At 34.2% G+C, this 26,609-nt stretch overlaps 1 protein-coding gene across 2 annotated transcripts; it reads right to left on the bottom strand.

Moving 5' to 3' along the window:
* Positions 1 to 3,518: 3,518 nt before the first annotated feature.
* On the bottom strand, positions 3,519 to 24,445 carry LOC111502420 (organic cation transporter protein). Of its 2 annotated transcripts, XM_074177358.1 has the most exons (8): positions 24,277 to 24,445; positions 20,744 to 20,996; positions 20,436 to 20,649; positions 17,358 to 17,464; positions 8,608 to 8,762; positions 7,207 to 7,797; positions 4,113 to 4,294; positions 3,519 to 4,044 (listed from the first exon to the last, which is right to left on the bottom strand). In XM_074177358.1, coding segments are annotated over exons 2-8 (1,446 nt in total). In that variant the 5' UTR covers positions 20,746 to 20,996; positions 24,277 to 24,445; the 3' UTR covers positions 3,519 to 3,849. The 2 variants fall into 2 exon arrangements, with proteins under 2 accessions (XP_074033459.1, XP_074033458.1); XM_074177357.1 differs by lacking the exon at positions 20,744 to 20,996 and having other exon boundaries at positions 24,068 to 24,445.
* Between the last annotated feature and the right edge of the window lie 2,164 nt (positions 24,446 to 26,609).

The following is a 26,609-nucleotide window of genomic DNA, read 5'->3' as shown; positions in this document are numbered from 1 at the left end:
ATTTGAAATGAAGTGGAGTGATACTATGAAGATCTTCACTCCGAGTCATATTTTCATTTGCCTCATACAGGGTCTTCAAAAAATGCAGATACTTTGATCTCACGAAAAAATGAGCGGAACTCAATTTTTTCAAATGGAACACCCTGTATATTTCAAAATTTTTGAGCTCTACATCCAATTTTAGATTAACTTTGTTTAGATGATAATATTTCTATTTTGAACCGTTTTCGAGATAAACTGTTTCAAACGGAAACTGACATGGTTTTCTTGCTCGTTTTTTTGAATTCATCACTTATTTTGGATATTCAACATTTTTTTTATACTTAGTAATATTTCTTTTTGATCCAGTTTTATAACTGTCTCAGATAAGTCAATTAGAAATTGGTATGTACCTACCTTAGAAAAAGTTATAATTTGTATACATTGAAGTATTGGTCTCTAACGTACAACAGTACACATTAATATTTTTTAATATTGTGCTTTGGAAAAATAAATAAACCAATTATTTAACGTCAGACTTGCGTTGGTGGTTTTGACTGATTGTGATAGCTACCATTTATAATAGAATAATGTCAAGATTAGGTTACAGTAATGAAGATTTCTTGAATTTATTAATAATATATGGTCAGTGCAATAGAATTGCATGTAGAACATGCCTAGTATGAAAGATATCCACAACTTCCCGAATAATAATGTGATAAATCGACTACTAAAAAACTGTAGGTTGAATGGAACCTTCCGTCCAAAACTTATTCGTAAGAAGACTAAAGTGGATGATGATGACAATGGTATAACAGTTTTGGGATACTTTCATGCATTTCCAAATGCTTCTCTGCACGAGGCTGAAAGGAAGATAGGTATACCCTACTTGACAATTTGTCGAATTCTTAATAAGCATAAATGGCACCCCTATAAGTTCTACTGTCTCCAACATTTGAAAGAGACTGATTTACCTCGTAGAGTGGAATTCTTTGAATGGTTACTTGTCAAGACTCAAGAGGATGAACATTTCCTTGACAATATCATATGGACAGATGACGCCAAGTTCACAAAAAATGGAGTTTTCAATAGACACAACAGTCATTATTGGGCGCCAGAAAATCCCCATGTTGTCCGCCAAAGGGGTTTTCAAGAAAGATGGCAATTCAATGTATTTTGTGCCATAAAGAATGAGTCAATTTTTTATATCGAGTTTTATGATGATAATTTGAATGCATCAAAATATGAAGATTTACTGAGGAATGGAATTCAAATGATTTCAAATAATAGACCAGGAAGAGAACGTGTATGGTACCAAATGGGTGGTGCTCCACCCCATAATTCTCATTCAGTCAGCGAAGCTTCAACCGAATTCTTCGAAGACAGATGGATTGGTAATAATGGACCTTTTCGTTGGCCTCCTAGAACACCAGATGGCAATCCATTAGATTATTTCGTGTGGGGTTTCATTAAAAATATGGTTTACTCTACTCCAATAACAACAATGGAAGATATGAAATCGAGAGTTACAACTGCTTTCAATAGTTTGACTCCAGACTTGATCAGAAGCGCTACACATGACAAACTTTTGGAGAGATTACATGTTTGTTTAAGTAGAAGTGGAGATGTGTTTGAACATATTCTGAAATACACTGACGATTAAATTAACTCATTAATTTATGGGTTTATTATTTTCAATTCGTGTTTCAGCGTTAATAAAACTATTGTTTGAAGAGAAGTTTCATTCGATGCTTGAGGAGTATTTTAATAATTATCTTTTCATTGTATTATCTGTGACTAATTGAGAAACATCAAAAGAAATCTGTTTTACAAAAATGAGTGATGAACAAGGAAACCATCTCAATTTCCATTTGAAACAGTTTATCTCGAAAACGGTTCAAAATAGAAATAGTATTATCTGAACAAAGTTAATCTAAAATTGGATGTAGAGAATATTTCAACAAAAATGTTGAAATATTCAGGGTGTTCCATTAGAAAGAATTGAGTTCCACTCATTTTCTCATGAGATCAAAGTATCTGCATTTTTTGAAGACCCTGTATGAGGCAAATGAAAATATGACTCGAAGTGAAGATCCTCATAGTATCACTCCACTCCATTTTAAATTTGATCGTTTAAGTGCAAGAGAGTCTACAAACTGAGTAGGGAAAAGTATCTTCTGTATAATTCAGTGTTCATATAGAAGTATTTGTTTCGAAAGAATTTTTGTCTTTCGTGTAATTCGATGTTTATATGAAAGTAGCTGTTTCAGGAGGACTTTCTTTCAGTTTGTGTCTGAAAGTTACTTCTTTGCATGATCTACACATCCATGTATGGAGTTACTTATTTTGAAATTGATTACTTCCTTCCTTTCCTTGGAAGATTCCCTCATCCTTGTTTTTTGTATCAAGATGGAGTAGTAGAAAGCCAAAAACTTTCTTTCTCAAAAATTTGCTTTACATTTATCTACACCCGTTTAAATGAAAATAATTCCATCACCGGGTATTATACTTATTGAATAAAATAAATAGTTCAGAAAATCACTTTGTTATGTTCAGTTTCTCTACTCAATATATTTTTGAAAAGTCGAGAATTATTTACTAACTATGGAAAATACATATGAAAATTAGTCATTGGAGAGTCACTTGCGACATCTTGTATTCAGTAGCATTAGTAGCATAAGTATTGACGGTTCACAATGAAGTCGAATGCTGTAAATTAATGAAAACATTCAATCTGATATTCTCGGATAGATGTTACATCATGTCTCATTGAAAATGAAATAAATAAAAACATTTTCACTGCTTTTAATCCTACTGGTGTCATTCTATATTAATAGCCTCCTCAATCGTATCTGAAAGTTTTGTATTCAGTGTTTTGGGAAATATTACAGCCAAACCTACAGCAGCTGGACCAGAAACAACAAAAATCTAGAAAACGTCTCCATTGTTTTATGATCCCATAGTATTTCCCTAAAAATATGATATTCCGATAATTATTGTAATAAATGATTAATTCGTAAATAATGAATGAATTTAAATGATCTTCGTTTGTGTAACTTTATCGTCCCTGCATGATCTATAATTGACAATTTGCAAATGGCAATTAGTGGCGTTATCGTATGAATAGATTATTTTCAAACATCGCGCCGTCACGGCCAACTGACAGAATTTATAAATCGTATAGTAAGTATTCTGTCGATAGAAAAATATTAAATTGCAATTATTTCAAAAACTACTTTTTTTCGGAATAGGTATCCTAATACAAAGTAACCCTTGTTTTTGATGCTGAATACAGCAGCTGGACCAGAAACAATAAAAATCTAGAAAACGTCTCCATTGTTTTATGATCCCATAGTATTTCCCTAAAAATATGGTATTCCGATAATTATTGTAATAAATGATTAATTCGAGAAGATTAAAGATATCATTCGTTTATGATACTTGGAAATTATAAAATATTTCAGAAATTTCACAATGACGAACTTAGAACTTCGGAAAAAAGTTGAGTTGCGTAATAATTTTCATTCATTTTCAAAATATCAAGGATGGTAAATTAGTATACTTTCAATATATTTTTTTCTTCACTTGACACATGAGAAAGTAAAACAATCAATTATGAAAAATATTGGTCTTTTACAGAATTATTTGCGACATCTAACAAATGGTAGATTAAATTTCATCATCGAATGCTGAAAGTTCTTGAATATCAATGTTCTACTATTCTCAGATAGATGTCGAGACATTTTTCGCAAAAAGTCAGGGAGAATGGAATGATTATCAAATAATTCATATTACAAAAATACTGTCAACAGTAGCTGTTAAAAAAAAATTGATCAAATACTAGCTGAATAGTAGACACTTTCTATCAACTTATAAACGAGCACAAATATCTGATTTTTCACTATTCGTTTTTAATTCAACTGGTGCCTTTCCAATATTAATTGCTTCCTCAATTGTGTCTGGAAGTTTTGTATTCAGTGTTTCGGGATATAACAAAGCCAGGACTCCTGCAGCTAAGGCGATAACACCAAAACATATTAGTGGCAATGCAGTGGATATCATAGCCTGAAAATACAACGCGTTCAACATAGTTTGAAACTGATAAAAATTTGATTTCCAATAAATTGACTCACCAGTAATGGAACCTGAGGTGCTAACATCGATCCTAATCTTCCAATCATCGATATTATAGAAAGCATGGTGTGTCTGGAAGTTGTTGGGAACATTTCAGTAGTATAAACGTATATTAGGGCAAATACTACGGCTGAACAACATTTTCCAATCAAAAATAGTGTCAGCTTCATCCAGTAGAATTCTGTAATAGAAAAATATTGGTAAAATATTTTTTGTATGGGAAAGAGTATAGTCGAAGTAAACGAAATTGCGCACATTCAAAGTTGGCGGCACTCTCAAAGGCAAAAAAACCAATACACAGAAATAAACCGGCTGCCAACTAGTCCACGTGGACTGTTCGTATTGAATAATTTTCACCAACCGAGTTTTATGATTGGCTGACGAGTCATAAAATTAAATTTGATGTCATGTTACGATGACGAATAGAAATCGGGGAATGCGGAGATGGTTATCAACGTCGTGTTCAGTTCAGGAACTGATTGCGATTTGGGTGTTGAAATTTGAAATTGGTGCAGTTATGATTATTCATAATTTCTGTTATTCCGATAGCGATGGTGAACAATGCGAAAAAGAGATACCAGTGAATGAGATTCGGAAGCATTCTCGAATTTGGCTTCAATGAAAACAAACTATTACATGCAACATCAGATTGACTGAAATTCCTTTCTCAACTGTATGTAAGATAGTCAAAAATAAACTTTATGAACGCAAGAAGCGATGTGATACAGGATTACCGAAACGTTAAGATGTTCATCTAATCAAATCATTGATAAAAACAATATACTTGGGACTGTTACAAAAGCAATGAGATTTCTACAACAGAAATCATAAGGAAAAAATTGAATACTTCGGGCCATAACGTGAGCTGCTGTGACAAAACTCTCCATATTTGGATGAAGAAACTAGGATTCAGATTTAAAATAATAAACAAACGTCAAGCAGTTATGGAAAGCCAAACAAAAGTGGATTTCCGTAACAAATACACCGAACAAATAACTAAATATAGACAAAAACAACGGCAAATTTTCTATTCGGACGAAACTTTGTATGACACTCACGACATAGTTACGAAAAGGTGGACTGGTGGTTCGAGAATTTGTACGCCTAACATGCATGCAATCAAAGGATCGCGACTGATCATTATGCATTGCAAAGGAAGTGAAGGATGGGTTCCTAATTCTATGAAATTCTGTGGAAAAAAACTTGAGGACCGCAATGTTGTCTATTATAAGAATATGGAAGCTAATATTTTCGAAGAATGGTTTGAAAACACATAGATCCCAAATTTGGATGCGAATAGTGTAATAGTTCTTGACAACACTTCCTATCATTCGCGACAGCTCATCAAAGTACCGAATAAAAATTCGATGAAAGATGAAATGTAAAGTTTTTTAATGGATGACACTTTGTATTTTGAAGATTACTATACCAAAAACCAACTACTCGACGTTGTGCAGACGAAAACATTTGAAAAAGTGTATGCCCTTGAGAGTATTGCTGAAACGTATGCACACAGCCTAGTGAGGCTTCCCCTCTATTTTTGTGTTTTCAATCCCATCGAGTTGATTTGGAGAAAATTGAAACCATGCATCAGGCGTAACAATAATTTTCCAAAATTTGATAAAAAGGTGAGAGAGCTAATTAAACAAGAAGTATCTAATATTATCGAAAAAGACTGGCAGAAAAGCAATAAAAAAGTAGTATTAGTTGGAAAAGACTAATGGAGATTAGACACTTCCATATTAATGTTGTAAACGAATTCATTATTGATTCAAATGGCGACAGTGAGAGTGATACAGAGAATATGGAAAAGGAATTATGAGAAGCCTTCGAAAAAAGTTAGTGAAGTCTTTTTGAAGCGGTCGGTTATTTGAATCCCTACCTTCTCACTCACCTATATAAACGAAATATTTATATTATTTATTATATTATTTATATTATATAGTTATTGTGATTCTTATATAATCAGAAATGATTATTGAATGACAAAATTAGTTAGCTCCTCAACTATATTATCATAGGAGAGCTTTTGGATGGCAGGTTGCACTATATCGTTTACTTGAACTATACCTAACCTCAAAGAATACAAAGCTTCGACAGTATTTGGTGATGGTTTCTTTTTTCCGGAAATCAGGTCGCAAATGTATCGCATGTCCTTGAAATAACTTTCACATTCTTCGTAAATAATGAATGAATTTAAATGATCTTCGTTTGTGTAACTTTATCGTCCCTGCATGATCTATAATTGACAATTTGCAAATGGCAATTAGTGGCGTTATCGTATGAATAGATTATTTCCAAACATCGCGCCGTCACGGCCAACTGACAGAATTTATAAATCGTATAGTAAGTATTCTGTCGATAGAAAAATATTAAATTGCAATTATTTCAAAAACTACTTTTTTCCGGAATAGGTATCCTAATACAAAGTAACCCTCGTTTTTGATGCTGAATACGATTAAATTATAAAAATGGGAGGTTTCCATTTGAAAAAAGTCACTTTAGGCGTTTTATTAAATTTCATTCATATTTTTATTTTCGGACCACCCTGTATTATTGATTATCGAATTTTCATATGAAGTCAATTGAATTTGGTATACTGCTCTACAAGGAATTCGATCAAGACATAATATAAAACTTTCCTTAAAGGAAATACTGATAATAATTATTTTAGGGTCTGCTAACATCATTTTGGACATGGAAACTTAAATATGCCAAAAAACGGCCAGCCTTAGTTAAAGGACATTATGCACGAAAAGTAGTTAGATCCTGATACAGAATCCAAAAATGTAATGATATATAGAAATAGATTATTCCTTTCAAAATAATAAAGTAGACACCTACTTCCGATATAACCGGAAGTGCCGCCATTTTACAAAAATTTTGACCGAATTGCCCCCATCGACTTTAGTATATTGTTGAATTTTCAGATTTTTCCTAATTATAGTTTTCCCACAATCAATCAATGCAGTTCCTGGGGATTCACCCGGTATATTACATCCACAATTCGATAATATCCATAATTTGAATGAATTTTTGTTGTGCATTGAAGGAAAACTGAAAATGAAATGAAATTATATTATATGGTTTCACCTTCTTGAATGAATCCAACTGCTATACAGCATACTCCAGTAGAAACAAATCCCACTAGCATCGTCCATCGTCTTTTGAACTTTTTATTTCCATAATAGTAGATAATATAACCTGGTATTTCGACAACAACCCCAATAATGAAACTGATGTAAATATCTTCAGATATTGCTACCGACTGCAGTAGAAGTCCGTAGTAAATGAAGTTATTGGCGATCCAAGTGAAAGAGCAATGAATTACTCTCAATAATATGACCTTTTGGCTTATGGCGTCCCAAAATCCTTGGGATTCTATTTCTCCCACTGGTTTTTCATTTTCGTGTACAATACTTTCGATTTCATTCGTTTTCTTTTGTACAACGATGTCGTCCATTTCTTCTTTTCTACTGTTTGCCAAAACCCACATTCTGGATGCTGGTAATGTGAAGAAAAATAACAAAAAAATTATACCAGGCACGTAGAGGACTTGCAACATTATTCTCCAGGAAGGTGATAACCAAGCTGTTATTCCTAAAATTGCCTGGCCCAGAGTGTAAATACAACAAATTATCAGGGTTGCTATATCTCTCTGCTCTGGTTCGACGATTTCCATAGCTGCAAAAAATCGTTATTTTTTTATTACTTCAAAACAATACTTTGAAAACTTTAAAATTCCAACTGTTGTGTCTTTGTATGTTTACGAAATATGCTGCATGTCAGAAAATACAAAAAGTATCACTACTAGCACATTGTTCATAATTTATTGAATTCCTGATCGAGTCACTCAGCAATCACCTTCTGAGGTGGGTAAGAAACAGAAATATGTGACATGAATGAATAGTTAATATCCGTCTTCTCTGTAGACTCGAGATTTACATCTTTGGTTTTCTCGTGGTGTATGAAAGGTTTCTCAAGTAGCTAGCAAAGAAAAAATGTTATTGCAGACTCCTGCATTATTATGAGAAGACTTTTTACGAAGAGTGGGGGGCTGGTATCTCGAAGGTTCTGTTGTTGATACTAGGTGACCCTAAACCCATGCGTCCTCAAACAGATACACCACAAATGGCGTCATCTAGAAGGATTATATCTACACACCTGGCAGGGATTTTGCAGGACGACAATTGTGAGATGCTCCCAAAGGCAAGATGATGGAATATGAAAGACCACGGATTTGTGAGAAGTCCTGTAATGATTGTGATGAATTGCGTGAATCGATCAGACTCAACCAGTTATCAAAATCCACAGAGATCGATACATACAGGAGTCTCATTCTAAATAGGCCATTGTTAGCTCTTCCATGAACTTCTACCGTCACAGATGTCACAGATAATGATAATAGCAATCATATATGGTGATGATAACGATTTTGGAATTGAAGGATGAGATAAACCATTGATTTAATATGATTATAAGAGAAAATACTACCCAGAACAAAGGCAGCTCCATACATTCCTGCGCTCAATGCTGTGTCGAGAAATTCCAAGATGGCATATATCGTATAGTTTGGAGAGAATGATCTCGTCACACCAACTATTGTGCCCATGAGTATACTCATCATCATTAACTTCTCTCGGCCATACCTGAAAACGAAGTAATAAACAAACCAGTTGAATGCCTTGAAGAGTTTTGGAACGATATTTTTGACATATTCTTATTCCTTGATTCATCATATGAATTTATTTGAATTCTTGCTAAGAATGTATAATGTATAAATTCAGATTGGGTACAGTGCAATTATATAGTACAATATTTGTAAACAATAAATTTCCATTTCGAGTGGGGCGACATTACCTAAGCATGTGATATGCTTGTGCTGCTTTGTCAACCCACCTCGAAGTGGACTACACACTAGTTATGATTCGCCGAGCGAGAAATTAATAGTACCTAAATAATACATGTAAAATCACTTTTAATATAGATGGTGTACAACTAAGTACAATAATGAACTAATACTTATTCACTGAGATGTTAAAAAAAGAAAAAAAAGTAAGAAAATAAAGAAAAATAATAAAATTACATAAAGAAATGGAGTTGAGAAAGAGAGAGAGAGTGAGGGAAATAGAGACTGGAGTCTTTCTTATGAATTGAGTGGGGAGATCAGATAATGCAAAATATATTTGGGTTTTCACGTATACAATTTCTTACCGCTTTTTTGAACAGATGTGGTTTTTCTATAACCTTGATTTCCATGGGTAACGCATTGAAAAATTTAGCACCAAAATAAAAAATACATCTTTGTGTATGAGTTTTATTGAACTTTGGGATGCTGATGAATAGATTTTCCACCGATCTGGTTTGCCTTTGTATTTCATTGTTATATATTTTAGTGAAAGTAAAATTATGTTTATTTGAATGCATCCATAGGAGACAGTTATAAATATATAAACTACGGGTATTCATTAATCCATTTTCTTGATACAATTTTTCTGTTGAGAAAATTTTAGGTTTCTTGAATAATATTTTTAGGACAGTATTCTGGGTTGTTTGAAGTCGGCTCAGAACGTTGTCAAACATTCCTCCCCAAACGGTGATACAATATCTTAATACCGATTCGGCAAGGGAGTTATAAATCATTAATAAATTTTTTTATCTAGAATATCACGGAGGGCGTAGAATTGTCTCATCAGTATCCTGAGTCGTTTGATCATGTAATTGGCATGTACCTCCCATCTTAAATGTTGATCCACCTTCACACCTAAGTATTTTATATTTTGAGTCACTTCTATATTAGGGCAGGAACAATCATTCGTATTACAGTCCTTTTGATGTATACTAATTGTATTATTAACTGGTTGATCTCTATGTAATAAAGTAAATGTTACATATTTTGTCTTTTTTATGTTTAAGGTCAGTAGATTGAAATTAAGCCATGTTTGTATGTCTTGGAGAACCTTTTCAGATTTAAGGAACACATTATCCCAAGAGTCGCCTACAATTACAATAGCTGTATCGTCTGCATACGAGATAAGATGTTCGTTAAAATTGTTGATCTTACTGATACTGTTAATATATACAAGGAAAAGTAATGGACCTAATACTGTTCCCTGAGGAACTCCTATTGTGACTTCTCTAGAGCTGCTCAAATGGTTGTCAATTTTTACTTTTTGCATTCTGTGTGAGAGATAGTCTTTTATTAAAAGTAACGTTGGACCACGAATCCCGTAGTTATATAATTTGTCTAAGAGCTTGGCATGAGATACAGTGTCGAAGGCCTTGGCGAGATCGAGGAAAATGGTTGAGCATTTTTCTGATCGATCCAAGGCTCCCACAACTTTATTCATTAGATCAATTACTGCACATTCAGTATTTGATTTTTCGATAAAACCGAACTGCCTGTCTGTAATAACTTGATTTTCACGGAAAAATTCCATTATACGTTTTTTCAAAGTTATTTCAAATATTTTTGCAAAGTTATTTATTATGGAAATGGGCCTGTAGTTACCAAGATCGTCATGTGCACCGGTTTTGAATATGGGAATTACAAATGATTCTTTCCATTGGGACGGTAGTTTGCCATTTTTGTATACTAAATTTATAATATGCACTAGGGGTGTTAGCAGATGCAGATGTATCTATTTTATAGTACTCGAGGAGATGCCATCTAATCCAGGTGAACAATTTAATTTAAGTTTATATATTACCTCAATAAGTTCGTTTTTTGTTACCGGCTTGAGAAACATGGTGGATTGTATATATTTATCTTTCAAAAAAGTAGGGGGTAGCGATTCCATTTTTTTTATTCGTCGAGCCATTTCTGATCCTATGTTCACAAAGTACTCATTGACTGCATTTATTTTTTTGTTTAGCTCAGTTATCCGTTCACCGTCTTTATTTTTAATGCTATAGTTGAAGAGAGAAGATTTATTTCTATTTCTGTTTGTTATTTCATTTATTATTTCCCAAGTTTTTTTGCAGTTTTCTTTACTGGAATTCAGTTTTCCGTTATAATAATCGTTCTTTGTTTGTTTGATCAATTTGTTTAGTTTATTTCTATAAGCTTTGTATTCATTACAACTTTGCACTGATGGCTTATGTAATAATTTTTTCTTAAGTGAATCTCTTTTCCGGATTGAAGTGATTAAGCCGTTGGTTATCCAAGGTTTTAATTTATGGTCACGATTCTTAGTTACATTGCAATTATATGCTGAGACTTCAATATATGATTCAAGTTTATGTAGAAAATTGTTATATGCTAACTGAGTATCAGTGTTGGTTAGAATACCACTCCAGTTTTCTTCATTCAATTGATTGTTTAAAATGAAGTAATTAATTTTTTTATTCTGCTGTTTTGTTTTTTTTTCATGATTAAGGTTTACACAATCAGTCTTGGTAAGCCCCAGGTAAATTGGGTAATGATCAGTGATATCCGATTGAAAAATGACGGGATGTGCCTCAATGTTTGATATTCTTGTCCTTAAAAATATATGATCAACAATGCTTTTAGATTCCTGACTAACCCTCGTTGGTTTATTGATAAGAGAGAAATACCCGTGTTCAGACAATACATTTACGTATGTATGAACATTGTTTGAGAGACCATCTAATAAATTTATATTAATATCACCTACAAAAATATCTATATCGTTTTTTTTAGTGGTTGAGAAATGGTTTTGTAAGTCTTCCAGATAAGTGAAAGTGTCGATTGACGGTAATCTATAAGACGCTGTTATCCCTATGCTGAGGTTATGCGTGGTTAGAGTCAATATGAGCAAGTTCGTTTCCGTTAAATTTATTGCTGACACGATTGAGTCAATGTATTCCCTAACATACACAATAACACCATCGTTTTGGTTTTCTTTGGAATTATTGTAGTATATCGAATATCCCGATATAGTATAATCGTTTAAGGTCTCTACATTCCACGTCTCTGACAATATTATGACATCTATATGATTATGAGTTTTTTCTAAATAGACTAGCAGTTCATCGAAATTTTTGTTAATACTTCTGATATTGAAATGAATAATTGCTAACATACCATTGCATGAGTCATTCCCCTCACTTCCAAAATACTCCTGAAAGTGCTCATATTCCTCCGTCTCTATCTCCTCTTTATCGTCTAGTAGATTGAGAAACTCTAACATATCGTATACCAATGTGATTAAACTAAAGTACAGTTTAAATTGGGGTACACTTCCAGATAAATCGCTATTAATATAAAAAAAAATTATTCTTGAAAGTGGTTGTTGACGAAAAGTCAATAAAAATTTAACAATAAATCAAAGTAACACTGCATCAGAGAATAATTAATAGAAAAATAAAAAATAATCATTATTATCAACTTAATAGATTTTATACATGGTATCAAAACAGTGGATTTGCTAGTGAAACAAATTGTAGAAATCTTCATGCGATTTGACAATTGAGATTTTATTGTTGTAGTTAAGGAATATTTTTCCCGAATCAGTCCACGCATTCCTTAGGGAAACTTTTTCAATCACTTTGTTGAGAATATCTACTCTGGTGCTGGTTAAGTCTTCACGTATTACCACCTTCGATCCTTTTAGTTGTTTTTTTTTTGAAGTAGATCATTTGTTTCGTGAATTGGTCCTTGAGTTTTATAAAGATTGCACGAGGTTTAGTTTGGTTTTCGAGAGTTTTTCCCACTCTGTAGCATAGTATAATGTCTGTGTCTGCTAAGTTGACAGACATTTTGGAATTCAAGAAAAGACAGATTTCTTTTCTTAAATTTTCATCTGGTTTTTCATCGTAGTTAAATAAGCGTAGGTTTTTCTTCTTTTTATCTTGTTCCATTGTATCGATTTTTTTTTCCAGTGATCGTTTCTCCTTGGTTAATAAATTTGTATCACGCTGTAGCTTGTTTATTTTCTCAGCTGATGTTTTTCTAATGTCGTTGACATCCAATTCCAGCTGGGTGACTTTTTTTTCAACCTCTGATAACTTTTTGTTCAAAGAATTTGCGACGGCTTCGGCAACATTATTTGCTAAACTTCTCATAAATATCTCGTCCTTGAGTATGTTTAGCATAGTGGTATTCACTGACGATTTTATCTCATCAGCTAATTCTCTAGTTATAACCATCTTTGCTTGTTTGTAGTTTGTTAGGTAGGGTCCAACTGTAATTTCACAATAGGACGTTTGAAACTCTGTATTTTAACACACCTTCACAATCGTAGTTTTGCTGATTTATCAGGAGCAACACACCACACGTCTACTCTCGACTCGACATTCGACACTTACTTACACTTACGACACGATAATGATGAAACTTACAGTATAGTTCATTTATCGGACTTATTTAAAGAAATTGACAAAAATTGTATGAAATCATAAATGTCAAGATATCCATTCTTGAACAAGAAAAATACAGAAATCCTCATAAAGCTAGATGATGAAAGAAAAGTTGAAAAATATATTGAAAAATAGACAATATGACCGTGAATAAATCGGTTTTCCTATCTTTCAAACCGGACAAATCATCAAAGTTGGACACAATTTTTAGTTGCTCTCAAATTGTATCCCTGGTGGCCAAAATGGCAACTTTTTTACTACCCGAAAGGAGGTCTTGTGCTACTTTGTTTGATACGAAACCTAATTCTCTATCCAGCACTGTTTTGATTAGTCCTTCCAGAAAAATTAGCAAGTTTGTATTCGCTTAAAAAATTGACAATCAAACGTTAATATCATAATTCGAAAAAATGTATTTGAAATTCACTCCAGTTTCTACAATGAGTCTGTGGTAACTTTGTTGGAAGCATCTCTTTTTATATCTGTTTCTGTTTAAATCTGTTTTTCCGTTAATCAGCTGTCGCCCCCATACGAACGACAACTCTCAGAAGTTGAGAAACGTGTGCGAGCTAAGGACTAACGAGGTCTTACCTTTCAACGTGTGTTTCCTAATACGGTTGCAGAATCATCGCAGCTTCAGCCAGTTGAATTATCTCGAGAAAAAGATCTGGTCCGATCGTGAGTCGGGCGCACTACCACCGCGGCCAATTCTACAAGTTCTCTCTGCGGTATCCCCCCCAAAAACTCCGTGAGGCGTCATATCAGGTGATCTAGTGGTCCATTCGAAAAGACCACGGCTGCCTATCTGACTGTATAGATAATAAAATTCCAAATGATATTACATTTCAGTGTAATAAGCTGCTACTTTTTCATTATGACAAGCTGGTTCACAAGTAACTATATACGAGTATCATTATACAAACCAGGGTATTGACAATTGTGGCCCCATACAAAGGCCCACTAGATCATCTGATATGATGAGTTTCGGAGTGTACAATATATCACTATCCATTGTGAATAAACTTCATTATTATTAGTAAATGAATGATGAACATTTGAAACATGTGAACTTTCTCGGCCGGAGATAACTGTGTGAAAGCTATTTTTCAGGTTTTTCGGCCGTGGTCTGCAGGTTTTTATGTTTGACGTTTCTGGTGCTAAAGTTGTTCTCGTTGTTCCAAACGCACTAACCACAATGCTCGATAGTTGTTTTTTTCAGTCATATGTTGGGCCTTGGGCTCCTTATCCTTTGAGCTGTTTGGGTGTTTGACTGTGTTGATTCTTGGCGGGGCAGCAGAGGTTTGGCTTTATCCTCTGACGTCTTCTTTTCGGCTCATGGCCCTGTAGACAGAAGTTGCAGTCTGCTTGTGCTGTCTTTGTGGCCGCTTAGGCAATATTTCTTCATTTTATTTTCCGACCAGCATAGACTGCAGCATCGGGGACTTCATTAGAAGCGTCTACATTTGCCCTAAGGCCATTAGGAGACCTTCGAGAAAGTGACAGGCTTTCTCTGGTATTGAAGCGGCCCTCGCTTACGAAACGTCGCTTCTGACTGTGCTTATTACGACAGGCCTTGGGTTTGGGGGCTGTCGGTTTTCGTTTGGCCTATCTGAGACCTTTTTTTGTTTTCGGGGCATTCAGGGCACCCGTGGAAACTCACTGGGTGGTCTCTCTTGCACGTAAAGCATCGCAGGGGCGAATTTTTGTGTCTTTTACATTCTTTGGTTAAATGCCGTCCGGCACATCTAACACAGGCCGGAACTGCTTTGCAGTTTCATTATGTGTGTTCAACCTTCTGGCATTGGTAGCATTGTCCTGCTCTATTTCTTGGTTTTTGTGTTTCAGCACTCACGCTCACATTTTGGATCTCGGTGACTACGTATAGTGTTTTTGGCTCATCGGTACCAAAACAAGCACAAACGGAATTGGTGTCTTGTTCGCATTGCTCAAGCGGGCAACAGATAGGACCTCAAATCCTTTGCCTTGGACTTTTTCTATGGACTCCGGGACTCCACGAAAGACTACCCTGAGTGATTTTTCACCTTGCATTGTGTAGGTGTGGTACGGAATCTTCTTGTGGTAAAAAATCCGAGTGATTTTCCTGTAGTCGTCTGAGTTTTTTAGGTGGACTTCGATTCTGTCGTATTCACCGCTTGCGAAATGGTGATGTTTTGCGCAGCGGCGGTCGTCGTAAATATTTTCCATTTTTCTTTTGCGCGGATAGTTATAGGTTTTTAACGTGTTTCAGCCTGGTGGGTTGTCAGGGCATCCGTGTCTTGTTCTACGTCGCCTACTTCCATTGATTCAGGCGAAGGATCGTTTATTTTCTTTGGATTTGCCGGCTCATCTGTCTGAGCGAGCCTGGAGTTTTTCGGTAGCAAGCCCGGTTGTCGTGGTAAAACGGGTGTAATTTCATGGATCATTGTGTTGATAGTCCGTTCGAGCTGTAAAATTCTGGACATTGCTGGACATTTTTGCTACTTGATTTTCTTCTTTCGACATGTCGTCGGAATCCATGTCGCTGATATCGGAATCAGGGTTGATGAATCGGTGGAGTTGGGGTTTTTCATTTCTCAGTTTCTTGTCCATTTTCTTGACGTGAAATGTATAGGCTTTTACTAGTTATTTACTACTGAAGTCGTAGTTGTCTATAATTGTGGCTTTTATAGCAAGGCTTGCGTTTTTTGTATTTTTACGTACTTTCGTAAAGTTGAAAACCTTTGATTTTATATTATTATCAGTGGGCCTGGCTTGGTGTCTCTCAATTAGATTACCGCACCTTGTTTGTGTACCATTAAGGTAGGTAGCCATATTTTATTATTGTTCATTGCCTCTACTTCTCTATTAAAAATATCCATATGTTTTTGAATTTCTATAACCTCTGTATTTACTCTTGGATACTAATTTCGAGTTTCAACGAAAATTGATCCCTACTGTTTTGAGGTATCTCTAATCGTGAATTGTATGACCATACAGTGATGATGAGAAAAACTTCGGAAAATACAGGTATTGCGATAAATAGCTCATTTTATTATCAGAGTGACTACCAAAATCATTGTATTGATAATTGGTTCATTATTACAAAGATGAAACAGTGATATTCGAAATGGGTAGATGAAGGCACATAACGAAATTAGACAATTCTAGTTTTTGGCGAATATCTGAAAAACAACCACTGATAATCTCGATCTGATAATTCTAGTTCCCCAGAATAGGAAAAGTTCGTTAAATTCAAACAACCTACTAGGTCTTTCCGTTTTCGAAATAGCAATAGTGGGATCAGCTGAGAAACGGCCTTTATATATTATTGAAAAATCATTCGAGTGATCATCTCATCACTAACTTTTTTGGTCTTCCAGCAGACATTTTACGAGAACCATCACATCACGATACTTTGCAAATACACGGTTTACCAGGTTAGTCATCTTGGAGGCATATTGAGTCCCACTGTCAATATGCCTCCTTCTCGGTGCAATATCTTTTTCTCGTTACTGAATCTCTGAACTATTTCCAAAACTTTTTTGTACTGTCCTGATGTGATGCTCCACGTGGTAGAAATGTCATCGGGAGTGGTCAACGTCCCCCCCCGATACGTGTAAGTTTTTTTCTGTCACTATACCTGTGAGGATGGTCTAATTAGTAGTTGGTACTATTCATGACAAGATAATGATGATATTGTCCCCCTTCTCTTCATTTGAGTTTATAGATGAAACGATATAATCCTGTTCTTTCAAAAAACTGAACAGGATGGAATACGGGACCAAGTCACTTCTGTTGGAGTGTACTTCCCATGATACTTTTGGAAAATCCTGAACTTTCTTCAAACTACTGAAACCCAGTGCTTTTGCATGAAAATAACAAGTTATTTATATTTTTCAAATTGAGTTAGTTTTACCTAGAGAAAAGGAAAGAGACTCAGTACTCACCTATCTGATAATATGCCAGAAAATGGAAGGTTAATTATCTCTCCAATGACGCTCACTGTTCCTATGAGTGTTAGTTTCCAAAGATTTTCTTCACAGAATATTCCAAACTACAAAAAGTAAAAATTTTCCCATGAGGATTCGATGATGAAAAAAACGAATATTGTAATGGAAAATCTAATGGAGTCATTCACTGTTTCAAAATTATCATCACTCGGCAATGGCCACGAGGATGTGGAAAGATAAACTTCTCAAAAAATAATTCTCAGGTTGGATCTACTCCTTAGATTCAATCTAAGGAGTAGGGAGATTGAAACCTTAGAGAGATCTCATAGTGAGCCCTGGGGAGTAAGCAGATTGAAGCTACGGCATTGAAGCATCAGTATGAAACGAAAATCATATAGAAATCTCATATCACAACACAACAAAGTTTTTGTTTCGGGGTTGAAATTAGATGATTTTAATGTATTTCCACGTGTTAAAACCGAAAGTGACCATAAAAATTATATATTAGCTCTTGTTTTCAAGATATAGCATCATTATATTATATATATGTATATTGAGTTTTCAACAAATGAAATATTTCATCACCAACAGTTGGTACACATGTTTGTTTACATAACACCCCTCTCATCAGCTGTTCTTAAGTAGTAAACATAACCTATGTGAGTTTGTCAATTGTACGCACGTGGTTGCTATTGAAATTATCGTGTGAAGTTGATTTTTAAATTAATTTAAGTGCTGATCTGAAATGCCTCGAAAGTGTGTGAATTCTGTCGATAGCTTTTGCTATGTATGTGGTGAAATAACATTTAAGGCTCAGAAACGTAAAATGACACCTATCGTTAAGACGGCCTATGAACATTATTTTGGTGTGAAAGTTGGGGACCAAGATAAATCATGGGCTCCTCATATATGTTGTAATTTTTGTTCCGTCATATTGCGAGAGTGGCTGAAAAATAAAAACCGGGCAATGGCTTTTGCAGTACCTATGGTTTGGCGTGAGCCTACCAATCATACAGACGACTGTTATTTCTGCTTAACTCCTCCCATTAAGCAAGGTTTATCTATGAAGAAAAGAGGAACGGTTAAATACCCTAATCTCCCATCTGCTTTTCGGCCTGTACCACACTCAGACAATTTGCCAGTCCCTTCTCCACCCCAAAACTATGAAATTTTAGAGGAAGGTGATGAAGACTGTTTAGAAGGAGCAACCCATTCTTCTACATCCTATGACCCTGATTTTGAGGTAAGCGATAGGTCTAGTGATCCGCACAGAATTAGTCAAGCAGAGTTGAGTGACCTTATAAGAGATCTTCGCTTGTCTAAGGAGAAGGCTGAGCTGTTAAGGTCAAGACTACAACAGTGGAATCTTCTAAAACATGATGTGAAAATATCTCAGTATAGACAGCGTCAAAAAGATTTGCATCCTTTTTTTTAGAAAAAAGAAAACCTTGTAGTTTGTTCTGATGTTAATGGTTTGATGGACTGCTTGAATTTGGATCACACTCCATCTGAATGGAGACTGTTTATAGACTCTTCAAAACTAAGCTTGAAAGCTGTACTTCTGCATAATGGAAATCAGCTACCCTCTATTCCTATAGGGCATGTAGTTCACATGAAGGAAACGTATATAAATATGAAAAAACTTCTCCAATCAATCAAATATGAACAACACAAGTAGCACATCTGTGGTGATCTGAAAGTCATTGCTATACTCCTAGGAATGCAATTAGGGTTCACCAAGTACTGTTGTTTTTTGTGTCTGTGGAACAGTCGGGATAGAAAATCTCACTATAAAAAAATGAACTGGCCTACACGAGACCTAAACCCTAATGAGAAAAATGTAGTTTACGAGCCTCTTGTAGATCCTAAGGATGTTCTCCTTCCCCCATTACATATTGAGTTGGGACTAATGAAAAACTTTGTGAAGGCCATGGACCAGGAAGGACAAGCTTTTAAGTACTTGAGAGCAAAGTTTTCCAGGTTGAGTGATGCTAAAGTCAAGGAAGGCATCTTTATTGGGCCTCAAATCCGTGAAATCGTAAATGATCCTGCTTTTGACATGATTTTAACAGGAAATGAAAAAAGAGCCTGGGAAGCTTTTAAGGGGGTTGTACATGGGTTTTTAGGTAACAAAAGAGATGATAACTTCACAGCATTGGTTAAAGAGCTTCTTCAAGCTTACCACCAACTTGGATGCAACATGTCCTTAAAAATTCATTTTCTTCACTCTCATCTTAATTTCTTCCCACAAAACTGTGGAGCTGTGAGTGACGAACATGGAGAAAGATTCCATCAAGACATTGCCTTAATGGAACAGAGATATCAGGGCCGTTGGAATGAAGCAATGCTTGCAGACTACTGCTGGTCTGTGTGTAGGGATGCTCCAGAAGTGTTTTATAAAAGACAAGCTGAACGACAGTTTAGACAGACAATAAATCGGATGGACTTAATTGAAATTTGGTGGTATAAACTTATTTTATTTGTCAAAACACTAAGAATAATGTTTTTTTTTATTAATTTTTACTTAAAATATTCTAAAAGAAACATAATAATATTGTTTTATGTACTGCTTTCACTTTTCACGTATAGTATAACTACTCTTTAAGATTAAGTACTGTGTATCTCAAAAACCAGAGCTAATAAAAATTTTTCATTGTTATTTTCGTTTTTATCACCCCAAAATTAGTAGAAATTGACTAATTTAGTGTAGGAAACATTCAAAAAATATTTTTTTGTTGTGTTGTGAACCAGCAACAATCAATTCTGTTCAGTGTTCTTTCATGTCCTCTTAGTCAAATCACTTCTCTTTCAACTTCAGTTTTCATTTTAAATGAATTGGATATTTCTACGTCATAGGTATTGTTCAGATCGTTTTTAAGTCACAGATTCAGAAAAGTGAATTGAAACTTTCTATGGTTTTTACCACTTTTATTCGTAATTAGCGTTGCTGCAATTTCGTCCTATAGGACGAAACTGTAGATTTATTCACAGACCTTTGAAATGATGTTATTCTCAATAAGAATACTCAACTTTAGAGTTCGTCAGTATTTGATACTCACTAGGAAGTTTACTCACATCTGCAACGATAGTTCGTTCTTCACGTTGATAAACAAAGCTCTCACAGACAGCTGTTTCATTTTTGAAGATATTCTTGCTTGAACAAGAGTTGTTATATGAAGTGAAACGCAAACAACTGCTGGGATACCCTTTTTCGTAAGGAACAAACTCTTCCAACCATACTGGATTATAGGACGTATCTGAAATATTTTCACATTCTGGAATAAAACACCTGAAAATAAAAATATATTCATGAAAATTTTAATCTGAATCAAAATTATGTATTTTTCTATGCTATTTAGTGTTCATCTCATTAGATCGCATACATTGGGATATTGGTTTCTGTTTGTTGAGTATTCTTGAAAAAGGACGGTTTGCATGAACCTCCAGCCTCCAGAATTGTATGGATTAATCAATCTCCACAAAGAAGAACATCCAGCCTGACCCGCGGTATTATACATAGATGTCCCAACCAGTAAGTTGTCTAAATTTTTTAATTCAAGATTTAGAGACCTCACAAAATGTTATCCTTCAAACACAGTTCTGAATTCAGTAGACAGTAGACAAAACCTCCTTTCCCTGAAACATATTGTGTTTTGGTTCAGATATGTTGATGACATATTGATGGGTTTTGATTATTCAAATTAATCAATTTTCAAACTTTCTCAATAGTCTGCAAAACAAAATTAAGTTCACAGTAGAAATCGAACAAAACAAGGAGCTTAACTTCTCAGATTTGAATATTTCAAGAGTTAATAATGGTTTTCAATTCAATATCTACCGGAAAAACAAGTTCACAGACTGTACATTTCCCTTTGACTCTTTCAGTCCACTCTCATATAAGTTATCCGCGTTTAGGTCGATGATACACAGAACTTTCGCAATACCTTCACCCAAAATTATTAAACAAATTACAATAAACAATCAGGTACCAATTTCTTCCATAGAAAAAATTAAAACTTACAAAACACTTATGAGTAAATTATACCCAAACTGTCAAGTACAGTAGCATCAATTACTCAGGTAAACTTTAACAAAATATTCAAAATTATTTCTCTAAATACAAAATAACAACAGCTTTCACAAGTAATAATACTTCAGGTAGAACCCTGAAGCAAAAACAACGTACGAATATCTTCAAGAATCTAATTCCAAAATGAATGAAGATAACCTCAAAATCCTACACATATGTTATAAAGGGTACAAATGAACTTGTTGGAGGCCATGGAAATTAACAAACTAATTAAAAATCAGAAATATATACCCCTAAACGAGCAGCTCAATTTATGTAGATTTCCTCTCTTGAATTTATAAGTTTAACAACCCCTAAAATTTTCAGTGTGAAATTTTAAAGTTGGCATCCTGGTTCGCCCAAATACCTGTCCTTGCAGCATACCTGTAAATTCTATATAACCGAGGTTTCAGATTTCAGTTTTATACTTGATAATGGTGTCAAACCCGAAACCGGTCATATAAATAAAATTTGCCAGTGGTAATTAGACAAAAGTATTTTATTCTTTCCATTAAAGTGATCATGAATTACCATAAAATAAACAAGCCATCAATCTCACATAGAAAATTCTTGGGAATGAAAATTGAAATTTTTCGAAATTCACTCACTTTGAATTCGTGAAAAAACATTATTTCCATCAGTTTTCGGTTCGCTTCACAAAGCACATTTGGAGAGAACCTCAAAATAAGCTCAAAATTTGCGTATAACAATGTGAAATTCTTTAACCTAAATATTAATTAGATTTCAAATTAACGCATCATTCATTTCGGAATCGTTCTAGTTCTGGGATCTACGAAAGTTTCTGGTGGAATACTGCCTTGATAATTTCAAAATACCACCGAAACGTTAATTCAGGTGAAATACAATTCATATGACAATAGTGATAAAATTGTGTATATTCATGTCCTTTGATCACTAACGTGAAATCGATCGAATCTGCTTTCAAATATCGAAAATTTCAATGAAATTATTAAATTGATGGATGCAGCCCCTACGTGGTAGGAAATCATCATGAAACAGGACCTTCCTTGTTCAGCATAGCGTTTTGCGAAATTTCGAACACATTGTTCCACATAAACACTATCACACTCCGGACAGTTAAGCTATCTTGTCTACTTTATCTCTGGCATTAAAAAGGAAATTAGATAACATGTCATGTGGTCAGATAAAACAACCAGAAATTAACTCTAACATGTTCTGTTAAAAGAACAGAGGCAATTGCGGAACCATCTTGTACTTACTAAACCAAAATGAAATTGGTAATATTATCTTGTGATAGAAGAACACATATAACATTAATGTTGAATACATTAAAATGGTTAACAGTTAAAAATTACTTTCGTTATTTAGCATTAATATTTATTTTTAAAATTAAAACTGGTGATGTTCCTGTATATCTACGTGACAAATTAAAGTATAACTTTGAATATCATGAATACAATACAAGAAGTCGCAATAACTTTCATATACGTCAGACTAGTAATGTCAATTCAAATAATACAGTTTTCATTAAAAGAGTTCAAGCATTCAACGAACTACCGGAGGATATTAAGAATGCTACCTCTCTAAATATATTTAAAAGAAAATTAAAAGTGCACCTTTTAGACCTACAAAGTGTTTAGTATAGGAACCTGCTAATACAGTTTTTTTTTCTTCTTTTTATTTTATTTATTGTGCTGTTTTTATTTATATGTTTCAATATACATGATTTTAAATTTTAAATTTTAATTGTGACATTTAAATTTTTAACCTAGATTAAGACTAATATTGTAACTGCATTAGCTTGTGCTAAATAAACGATACATATATATGGAAGTGGCATTCAGACCACATGCTAGGTTATCTATTTTTTTAATGCCAAAGATAAAGTGTACAAGATGGAAAAATCTGGAGTTTATAAGCTTGAGTGTCCGGAGTGTAATGGTGTTTATGTGAGACAGTGTGGCAGAAATTTCTCAAAACGGTATGCTGACTTCAAACTAGGTAAAAATGGTGCCTACTCGAACGTGACGTCACAAGCGACGTAATGAAACTTTGGAGTGTCCTGGTGAGAATTTTGAACTTGTCAATTGGAGTGTATTCATTTTATACAGAACTTTGAATTTTTGAAAAAAAAAGATGTGATTATGAAATACTTCCAACACAATAGAACGAAATTTCGAATATGTCATCATGTTCATTCAATGTTTAGTAGGTGTCAGCTGTATGCTATAGTCAGCTATAAATTGTTATATCTAATTATTCAGAACTTTTACGTTTTGAGTTATCTGTTATAGTTCAATTTTGCTGTTTCTAAAAATAACTTCATTATAAAAATATCAGTACACAAATAGTGTACGGTGACGTATTTTAAAAGTTCTATTTTGTCCACGTTCATTCATTTATTGATAAGATTTTCATGGTTTTAATTGATGAACCGTGCTCACCTGAGAACTTATATAGACTTGTGTGAATTTATGTGAATACACAAATAGTTTTCTGTTAATGAGGCATAGAAGGGTTTTATTGGCAAGAATTGCGAGTATCTTATTATGAAAGGACGTATCAATATTTTATAATTGGAAAAACTGAATTATTCATCTGGATACATAACAAAAATCTACATGATTCAAATGGAAATATAAGGTTCACTAATCACCTGTAGTTGATGTCTCTTGCTACAAAAACATAGGTGCAGTAAAATGAAGAAAAAATTAAAGCGAACCCCAGCGAAGCACACACGGAAAACGGCAACTTTCTACTTTCTATACTTTTGCCGGACATTACGATTATCACTGAATAACCCACGATATTAGATTTTCGCTCAACCGTTCTACTACAAATTATCATCAATCACTGAACTCTGACCTGCCAACAAAATGCACAGTTTTACTTTTTGTATTTATTTTTTTGCCTTTTTATTCTGAGACAAAATTCCTTTATTGGGAGAAATCTGTTAGGATCACCACTCTCATTTATCAAACTGAGGTCTTATCTAATCAACAGCACTTAATTGTTAAGTATAGATCAACAGAATAGTTAAAAATGCATTAGTTGACGACTTGTATTGTGAATACTTGGAATATGTCCAATAGCGTGTACCCGAATTTTACCCAGTGTTTAATCCGGTCAAATTAGACTAAAAAATAAGAGTGAAGGTACATAAATTTACAACAAGCTGCAAATGCCTGTAATTATTCAAAACATAGTTAGAAATGAGATTTTAAAATTCCGAATGATTGCGATCCCTGGAAAAAAAAATTTTAGAGGTCAAAGGTCAAAAATCTCGAAAAAAAAATGGTTTTTCACAATTTTCTGGAAAACGGTAGGTTTTATCATAAAATATCTTCAGATAAAACTTGTTGAACATAAAATTCCCTACAAAAAATGTATCAATATTTTTTTCTCTTAGAGCCACCGTTTCTGAGATACGACGAGTCAAAAAGTTGTAATCGTCATTATATGCATAATTATGCCACGTATATACATTTCTGAAGTTGTAATTTGAGTAAAAATATTTTTCTTTTGGTATAGATGAGTATAAATATAAGAATGTCTATTTTTGCAAAGAGTCAAAATCATGTAAGTACTATTTTTACACGCAATAACTGGCTGTGATACGACGTCTGCATTTTACAGGAGGGGTAAAGCAACAGTCTTTAGAATGATTGAAAAACAAGATTTGGTTCAATATGCTGAAGTTTTCAGAAAAAGTAATTCGACTGAACAAGAAATTATCACCAACGGGATTCAGTTTCTTCTTTCTATGTACAAAGCTCCGAAAAAAACCACCTGCTTAGATAAGTATCGTTATGCATGTTTCGTAAAACACACTATGAATAAGAAACAGGTGCAATTAGCTTGTCTTCCTCCAACCTCATTTGCTGCTCATCAACATCTTTTCCGGGTATATTACCAAGTTCAAGTATGGCTTGGTTATCAGCTAGACCCCAAAGACTGGGGTTGGAAGTTGGTTGACAATGCATTAGAACCTATTCAGACTTTACTCCCACCAGCGCCGGAAAAACTGCTGAACGCAATTTTTTGCAACTGTAAAAAGGGTTGCAGCGCTAAATGTGGTTGTGAAAAAGTTGGACTGTTGTGTTCTCTGGCATGTACACATTGTCAAGGCCAGTCATGTTCTAATGCTGAATCACCAATAGTGGATGATTCATTTGATACCAACGAGGAAACATGCGATACGTCACTCCTGACGCAGTTTACCTACACCCAGGATGAACATCAAGAAGAAGAAGAAGATCATGAAGAAGAAGATCAAGAAGAAGAACGACAAGAAGAAGTATTTGAAGGTTATGACTCAATTCTTACTTTTTTTTTAATTTCAATCGCTTTTATAATTTCCAACCCTTCCTAATATATTTTATTATGCAAGTTTTCAATTTGACAAAATCACAACAGACATGTGGAATAGGCCTACTGGGGAAACCACGTTAAAAAAACGCGCTGAGTACACGTATCTCAGAAACGGTGATTCTGAGAAAAAAAAGTGTTGATACATTTTTTGTAGAGAATTTTATGGTCTATAATTTTTATGTGATGTTATTTTATGATAGAACTCACCGTTTTCCTGAAAATCGCGAAAAAACAATTTTTTTCGAGATTTTTGACCTTTGATTTTTTTTCCAGGCATCGCAATCATTTGGAATTTTGAAATCTTATTTTAAACTATGTTTTCAACGATTACACGCGTTTGCAGCTCCTTGTAAATTTATGTACCTTCCAATGTCTAGATTGACCGGATAAGTTATCTGCAGCAATTAGGACAATATATCCATTAAGCTATTCACAAAATGAGTCTTCCAGGCTTTCTCATTAGGAATATTAACATTTGGTTATTTCAGAGAATGTCACTTGGAATTTCGTGTCTAAGATAAGGAGGGCTAGCATCGGAAAATAGAAAACCTTGGAGATATAAAGTTGGTTGAAACAGAAAAAACTTCGCTCAATTTCGACTTGATTTGAATCAAGACTTGACTTGATTTGATTTTGAATTTGAATTGCCCCTATCAGTTCCGGATATATTCCGGATAACGCCAACAATAAGAACAAAAAACATTTTCATTGTCCCGTTACGGAATGTGTCAATAGATTTTCAATCCGACATTTTGTCTCCGAGGAATATGACGAAAAATATATTGGACAGACTAAGGGATTCATTAGAACTCTTTTCAAAGAACATA

This window comes from Leptinotarsa decemlineata, unplaced genomic scaffold (genome assembly GCF_025532065.1).
Source record: "Leptinotarsa decemlineata unplaced genomic scaffold, Ldec_3_MD MMD2_tig00002974_RagTag_RagTag, whole genome shotgun sequence".
NCBI classification, from domain to species: Eukaryota; Metazoa; Arthropoda; class Insecta; order Coleoptera; family Chrysomelidae; genus Leptinotarsa; species Leptinotarsa decemlineata.
This window is presented reverse-complemented; position numbering and strand designations above follow the sequence as displayed.

Coding starts and splice junctions, on each gene's coding strand:
- LOC111502420 (XM_074177357.1), bottom strand. CDS start 24,258: ATGATAATTTGTAGTAGAACGGTTGAGCGAAAATCTAATATCGTGGGT. Junction 20,650..24,067: donor GCAAGAGACATCAACTACAG/GTGATTAGTGAA, acceptor TTTTATTTTCAG/GTGTTTTATTCCAGAATGTG. Junction 4,295..7,206: donor AGTTGGATTCATTCAAGAAG/GTGAAACCATAT, acceptor TTTCTATTACAG/AATTCTACTGGATGAAGCTG.